Source organism: Gavialis gangeticus, unplaced genomic scaffold, assembly GCF_001723915.1.
Source record: "Gavialis gangeticus isolate Ggan-Ray unplaced genomic scaffold, GavGan_comp1, whole genome shotgun sequence".
NCBI lineage: Eukaryota > Metazoa > Chordata > Crocodylia > Gavialidae > Gavialis > Gavialis gangeticus.
In genome coordinates, this window is record NW_017729006.1 from 50,069,198 (window position 1) to 50,077,362 (window position 8,165).

The 8,165-nt window shown below is 41.0% G+C and overlaps 1 protein-coding gene across 1 annotated transcript in view; it reads left to right on the forward strand.

Annotated features, from left to right (window-relative positions):
- Positions 1 to 8,165, forward strand: part of ANKS6 (ankyrin repeat and sterile alpha motif domain containing 6) — a 126,236-nt gene that overhangs the window by 87,340 nt on the left and 30,731 nt on the right. The window contains exons 11-13 of the mRNA XM_019508734.1: positions 259 to 424; positions 2,807 to 2,973; positions 5,774 to 5,963. Coding sequence (XP_019364279.1) covers positions 259 to 424; positions 2,807 to 2,973; positions 5,774 to 5,963 — 523 coding nt within the window. The remainder of the gene's footprint in view (positions 1 to 258; positions 425 to 2,806; positions 2,974 to 5,773; positions 5,964 to 8,165) is intronic.

The following is an 8,165-nucleotide window of genomic DNA, read 5'->3' on the forward strand; positions in this document are numbered from 1 at the left end:
TTTTTATCAGATGGGGACATTAGAAAGGACTCTGTATGTAACTGTTATGTATGTCTCATGTTCTGCCATTTAGAAATAAAAATAGTTAATTTTATATTAATGCCTTCTTTTTAATTGCAGTGTAAATTCACAGTGCTCAAAAAAATTACGTTAATTTCTGTTGTCCACTTTGATCCTTGGAGCTAGCAAGCTTACATTACATTTTGCAGAACTGAGTTTTCTCCAAGAGATGTAAAAATCTTATTTTTGCTCTTTCAGACATCTGGAAGCAAAGGTTCTAGACCAGTCAAATTGCCTGCTTTTGTACGAAGACCTGCTTCTCCCTCAAATTCCAACACGTTCAACCATTCTCCTCATTCCTCTGGTGGATCCAACAACATAGCTGGAATTAGCAGACATGGTGGAGAACTGCATAATAGATCAGGTGCATATTATTTTTCTTTTGTAAAAAATCTTAAGACTGATTCAGCTAGGTAATCAAAGTGCATTGAAAAAGTAAGAGTAGCAAGATTTGTTTTTGAAATGCTTGCTTCTGTTATCAGTGAAGTAAACAGCAACATTCGCATTAACCTAAGTAGAACAGGAACTACTAGCTAAAATTCTGTAGCCTCCATTATATAGGACGGGGCTGTCAAATGGGTGGCTTGCAAGCTGCATCCAGCCTGCAAGGGGTTAAATAAAGCCCACAAACTCTGGCCAGGTTTCTACTCCCTCCATTTCTCCTTCTGCTGAAGAGACAGCCAGAGTCTCTGGGGCAGGGCAGCATGGCATGAGGCAGCCTGTATCCCAAAAAATTACTGTGAAGCACCTGGAGGAGAATGAGGAGATCAGGGACAGCCAGCATGGATTGACCAAAAGCAAGTCATGCCCGACTAACTTGATTTGCTTCTATGATAAAGTGACAGGCTCTATGGATGGGAGAAGAGTGGTAGATGTGATTGATATACTTTGACTTAAGCAAGACTTTTGACCCTGTTGCCCATGACATTATCATGAACAAGCTAAGCAAAATATAGATTAGATCAAAGCACTGTAAGGTGGATACGTAAGTGGGTGGATCATTGTGCTCAGTGATTAGTTCTCTGTTGCCCAATATTGAGTTGGGAGGAGATATCAAGTGAGGTTCCCTAGGGGTGTATCCTGGATCCAGTAGTGTTTAATGTCTTCATTAATGATTTGGACAATGGGATTCAATGCACACTTAGCAGATTTGCAGATGACACCAAGGCCCCTAGCAGACGTTCAGTTAAAGCCATGATCTGATCTTACCTGTGATCTCAGCAGTCACTCCTCCTCCTATGCTACATGTGCATGACAGGAGGTGTGATTGTGGCTTCAGGGATCAGATCCCAATTACACCCTGTTGATAGTACAGGGGAAGCCTGGCAACATGATCTTAGGCTCCCTCAGCACTGGCAAGTAGCAACCTGGGTGCCTGGTGCACCCAGCTTGGAACACCAGTCAGCTGATCGGCGCTTCCAGTCTTGGGAGCATACTGGAGTCTTTGACCCTGATGTGCTCCTCAGGCTGGGAGCTCCAGTTAGCTGACTGGCGTGCCCAGCTTTGAGAGCACACCGGAGCTTGTAGCAAAAGGCACACTGGCCACAGCTCCAGTGTGCCCTTCATCCTGGCCACACATTCAATTTAAGGTGTGATGGAAACACATTAATTACAAATTAATTAATATGGAGTAATTAATTAATTAATTACAAATTGCACATATTTTGTGTAATAACTTTGTAGCCAGTTCTGTTCTGTTGTGCCATTCATTGCGTGAACTTGTGCCAAGGTTACTACTTACGATTTGATTAACTAGTGGAGTTGGGTGGAGTTGTTGACACTGGAGCAGTAATTTTAACCAGGGTGATCCAGCACCTCAAGATGCCATGGAATCTTTTTAAAGGTGCTACAAGTTGATGCATAGTATTAGCACTGCTAGGTGTGCAGACATCTACATAAGATTCACAAAATAATCGTGGAGATTTCAAGTAAGGATCCATAGTGTCGAAAACTTTCTAACCTGTTGTAGTTATGCTGAGTTCTTTGCAACAGAAATATTGTTCTATTATTTTTCCATAGTGAAAAAACAAGTGAAAACTAAGAGCTGACATTTTCTGTGGGGTGCTTTGAGTCTAATGAGTAGGCCTTGAGTCTAAAAAGGTTAATTCTGGGCACAGGTTGAGAAATGGGCACAGTAATTCTTAGGCACAGCTGATAGCCCAGAGGTTGCAAGTTTGAGACCATAGCAGAAGTGCTCATGGTGCAGAATTCTGTTAAATATCTTGTCACATAAGGAAAAGGAAAAAACCCTTAGTGGAACAGGATTGGGCCCATAGACAGGCCTATTTGCTGAAATAGGGCATGTTCCTACAGCTGAAACAGGCACATTGACCATCTGCATGTGAGGAACTTCAGTTCTCAGATCCATACCACCTTCCAAGTGTCTGCTGCCAGCGGCCCAGCAAGAGTAGGAATTTCCTGCAATGAGGCTGGGAATTTGGGAGTTTTCCCCATTCTGACTGATTTCTTGCCTCCACAGATCCACCTCAGAAAGGAGATAGAAGGACATCCCTTTGAGTTTAGGCCTATGTCCTTTCCCTTAAGAAACAATAGTTGGCATTGCAGTCACAGGCCTGTCTGTGGAAGGATTCTGGCTCATGCTCAAACATGTTCAGGATTGGAGGTTGCAGGGGAGGAGCAGGAACAGAAATGGGTTGAAGCTTAATGAATTTATAAAGCTATGTTACTTTATTAAATGTGTTGCTTGCTGATATCTGATTTTTTTTTTTAATTTTCTGTTCCTCAGGTGGCAGTGCAGACAGTGTTTTATCTCAAATTGCAGCTCAAAGAAAAAAAGCAGCAGGTCTGCCTGAACAGAAACTCAATCAGCAGCATAGTCCAGTCTCCACAGCTCCTTCATCCACTCTGCCTGATCTGCAGACTGCTCAGGTCATTGGCAATGGCATAGGAAAGGTATGCTGATACTAAAAATGCTAATTAGGAAACACCTCTGAGTTCTGAGGCTATATACATTCTTCTGAGGGGTTAATTAAGGTGGCAGAAGTTACAAAATGGGCTATACCTTGCAATGCATATGGATACTAGGCCTTGTTATTTTTTTATAGGCATTTTCATAAAAGGCAGTTTTTACAGCTGATTACCCCCTCACAGCAATACTGAAGAAATAGTATTTTTAATGGTCCCAGGAGGCTTGATTGGCCTTGAGGGGCTTAAGAAGACATTTATCTCCACATCCATTTTGGTACACCTGAACCCTGCCAAACCATTCCCAGTAAAAGATAATGCATCAAGCGCCACTCTAGGAGCTGCATCCAGCTGGCTGAATACTCAAAAAAAATTATGTCTGTGTTCCTTCTATTCCCACTGAGAGTTTTTCATTGTCAAGACAGCATCTGAAGAATGTCAGCACCTTTTGGAGAGTGCCCACTACCCAGACCAGGTCCGTACAGACCAGAAGAATCTAGAATATCTCTAGATAAATCAGAAGCTGAATCCATGAAAAATATGCTGGTCATTTTTTCCCCTCACATTTTGAGTTTGTGGTCACTTATCAACCTGGCTCCTTAACCTGTGCCACCTGAGTGGCTCTGGTTCAGAATCTTAGATCTGGTCTGACTGACGAGTAACCATGTCCATCTTGTTATCTGTCTCCTACCAAGCACCTTATCAGTGGCAGCAAGTGCTTGGCTCCATATTAGAGCCAGTCTAGAGACAACTACCTTTGGAAACCTTCTTGCCCTTTGTACTGCATTTGGGTTACAATCAGAACAGACATCTTCACCAATGACTACACTTTTCCCCTACCATCTGCCTTCCCAGTCCTTCTTCAGAGACCTTTCTCACAAGAACCTTCTACCAAAAAAGTGAATTCGTAGGAGCTGCTGAAGATGTTCTTTTGAAGTGTAGGACAGTAGATTTTTATGCCTGAGTTTTGGCCTATGCAGAAGAAGAGAGGAACCTTGCCCAGTCCTAGGCCTAAGGAGACTAAACAAGTATATTTCTATCAAAACAAACAAATATGCAAGTAGTCTATTTATTTCTCTCAAAAACCCCAGACTCAATGAGTGTATTTCTTTCAAAACACTTGCCTCCATCATTTCAGCTGATCAAGCTCAAGATGGGTTTGATGCTCCCAGCTGTCCACATCTCCCAGTTACCTAAGGGTATATCTACAGTGCAAAATAGTACCATGCAGAGATAATCTGGGCTAGCTCTGCCCATGCTAACTCCAAAACTAGAAACAGTTTAACTGGAAGTAACATGCCACGTAGCCCAGCTGCAGCACTTTTACTTCTTGTGTGGGCAGAACTAGCCCAGGCTATCTCTGCATGGCACTGTTTTGTGCCATATAGACATACTCTGATTCATGGTTGAGTTTAAAAATTATCTTCTCAAAGTACTGCCTTGGACTGTCCACAGACCTAAGAGTTACGAAGTGCCTGGTGCTGGAGGAAGTGGTAAAGCATCAGAAGAAGGGGACACCTGTGTTTATACACATCTAGGAATGCCTGTAGACATGCTGGATGTCTGCTTTAATGTGCTGTAATTCCAGTGCATTGGAGCAGACTCAATTAATTGAGTCAGCTGGAGTGTAATAATTAGCATGCCCCAGCAGCCTCAGCGTCTTATGTATTCACTGTCCCTGTACTTAAAAATGGTGGTGAGGGCACTTCAAAGCTTGTCAAACGAGCTTTAATTAAAGCGCTCCCAGCAGCATTTTGATGCATGGGATGCTGAAAACATGTGACACTATGGGTGCTTTAAAGAGCAGCTCCTAAGAGCCTCTCTAATTAAAGCACCCCCTGCTGCTGGAGTATGTGTAAAGACACCCTAGGTGACTAGCTGCTTGCATACATGTCCTGTGTAGGAGCCATAGAAACTCTAGAAAATGTCTTCTCCATATTTTCCTGCTTAAGGCTCTTAATACATTTATAAAAATCATTTTTTATACCATCGTGGGTAATGGACTTCATAGGAGCCATGAAGGTCTTAGTAGAAATCATCTCCTTGATGATGAATTCTAGTCAGTGTAGGCCCTGTTAAGCAAGATAAAGCCACATAAGAACATATTGGTACAGATTGCCTCTGTCTCTTGGCCATCTGTTGGTATTCACCTCTATGACATTGCTTTCCAGACTTCTTTTGTGGCTCCTACACTTTGGTCCAACTGGTCTATTTTCTGGCAAGGCAGATGAACAAGAGACTGATAGTTGCATCTTGTATCATCCATCTTAGGGCACAACTGGTGGCTGTACCCCCCAGAATATATGAAACAAGGTATCATTCCTCACTGTCCCTCATTAGTAAGAGTGATCAGCGATTTATCAGGGACAGGTTGCAGATAAAATGTTGAAAAAACAGAAGTGTTAAATAAAATTAATTGTCAGTCATACCTGCAAAGGTGTCTTATTGAATTAATAATTGCAATATATCTCTAAACGGCTGCTATTTCAGTTAAATCTGTGCTTGAAGGAATTTTTTATCTAGTGAGAAGAAGCCATCAACCTTTGTAAACAGAGTAATTTTAATAAATATTTGTGTTTTGGGAGAGTTATTATTTTGTTCTATTACTGAGTGATTAATGTATACATCTTTTCTTTAATGCCATTTTAGTCAGTCTCTTGGCTCATGTAAGTAATTGCAGCTCCTTTAAATTCACTGAGACTAAGCACAAGATTAAGTTAAAGTGAACTGGCAGTTTCAGTTAACATAAGCAATTCTGGTTTTTTGTTGGTTTTTTTTTTAATTTTAGCAGAAACTGGAGATGAACAAAAGGCCTACATCTGGGACCTCATCAACATCTAAAAGCACATCACCAACTCTTACACCATCAGCATCGCCCTCCACATCTCCTAAGGTTCAAGGTGCAGAGTCCTCGCTCTCTTCTCACAGGCAAGCCAAGAGTAATGGTGGCTCTAGCAGTGGAACTATCACTGATGAAGGTGAGTAGATTACTACAGTCACATGAAATCTATCAAGAAAAAAGTTTTAAAATCCATGACATACTGGATTTGTGTGTGCTTGTGAGAAGCAGAGTGAGACTTGCATCCTTTTTAGAAATTTTGAAATAGTCTTTTCCTTACAGTTTGAAATTGGAAGCTCCTTGGCTCCTTAGCCTCTCTACACCAGTTGTCTCCAAAGTGGGGTGCACAAGACGATCCACTGGGGTGCGGGAAGAAAATATTAGAACTTCTATTTATATTTATATAAATATACATTATATTGGGAGTGTGTGTTCAAAAATTTTTTACTGATAGGGGTGCGCGATCAAAAAAGTTTGGAGACCACTGCTCTAGACCTCAAAGGCTTTGAGCTCTGTCCACATACATGACTTTTTTTCAATGTCTGTGAGCCCAAAGCTGGCCCTTTTCCACATTCAGTGCTATTGGCCTGAGTATATATATACATCCTTTGCACTTTGGCCTTAATGCTGACACTCTCAGTCATTTGCCCTTGTGATGTTTTTTCCAAATGCAAGTGAAATTATTATCATTTAATTGAATATATTAACTAAAACAGTTCTTTTTGCTAACTTGCTTTTGGCAAATTGATGTCAGCAGAGTGCTAGTACTTTTTAGGTAATGTGGCATATTGTTTTTGTGGATTCCAGAATATATTTGATTTTTTGTTTTAATATGTAAAATGTGAGAGTCTTTCCACGTTGTATCATTTTTAGTTGCCATTTTGGGGCTAACTTATATATTTGTTAAAATAAATTAGTCTGTTCTATTGACATTTTTAAAAAAAGTTGATTTTGATATTTCTGGAAATGAGACAAAATAACATTTTTCATCAGTGATATCTAAGAGAACTTTATGATGCATTCAAGTTTGTGTTCTGTTTTGTTTTTGCAGATGCACTTTACTCTTCTTGGGAGAGGCAGGGCTGATTCTGCTGACACTTTTCCTAATTTAATACTGTGAAGCTACTCCTTATTTACACTATTTTAAGAGAAGAGCAGAATTTGACCCATTGTGTGTTCTCACTAGCTGGTATATTCTGGCTGTTATATATTCCATTAATGGAAGAAAGCCATTTAGTTTTTAGTTCATGCCATTTTAAAGGGATGGTTTAGGGGTGCACACCTAGAGAAAGAAGATCCCTTTCTCACACACAAAAGGAATCCCCTTGTGTAAAAACTGACCCACAGGTTAACCAGATCCATGGCTGCACCATTGGTGCCATAGTAGTCTAAGCTTCCTCAGCAGTGACATGGGGCGTTTGTACATGCCACATTTTTTACCCTTTCTTGTGCTGCAGTGGTGTGACTGCTTGAATGAGAGGGTTTTCTGGATGCTTTAAAAGTCTTTCTGGTTATTAAACTAAAACTCCTCAGACATAGTTTAGTTTGGCTCACTGCAAATTACACAAAGGCACTCAAAGATGTGTAATGAGCTTTTTGTTCATTAGATGGTGCTACGATTTTTTTGTAGCTCATCCCTTTGAATTGCTGCTGCTTTTGAATTGCTTCCACTTATTATTTTTTGTGCTGTGTGCTGGCTCCCTGCTCCCACAGCTGCATGGCAGGGCACGGGATGGGAGGCCCTGGGCCGGGGAAGGCAGTGAAGGACTGTCCTGCTTTCCTGTGGTTCTGGCTGGGGACCAGGTTTAATTTGTCCAAAAACCTAGCACGTGCAAACAATGATGCGACTCTCCAAAGCTTAATTAGTTCAAAAACATAGTGTGTGCAAATACTGATGTGTCACTCCAAAATAAACAAGTTTAAATTTTGTAAACCTATTTAATTTAATGAGTATTAAACCCCATGTCGTGTACAGGCACCCATAGGTGATTAATAGCCCTCTGCTGGTATTGGAGCCATGATGCTGCAGGTATCCTTAGCTCCAGTTCCTTACTGTCATTAGCCACAGCCAGGCATTCAGAGGTCCTGTGCCAGTGCCAGAGCTGCATTAATATATTCAGCAGCTGGGGAACATACACTTGCAAATTGTGACAAGCAGAATAAAAGCAATACAAAGGGCTTATAAACATGTTACGCTTTTTCTTTTCTTCATATTAAGGTAAATAAGGCATTTGATTCACATAGGTTCTTATAGTAAAGGAACAACATGCAGTGCCTCAAAGATTTTTATGATCTCTTTTCAGGTAACCAATTGGTGGATTACCACAAACATGTCCCCCCC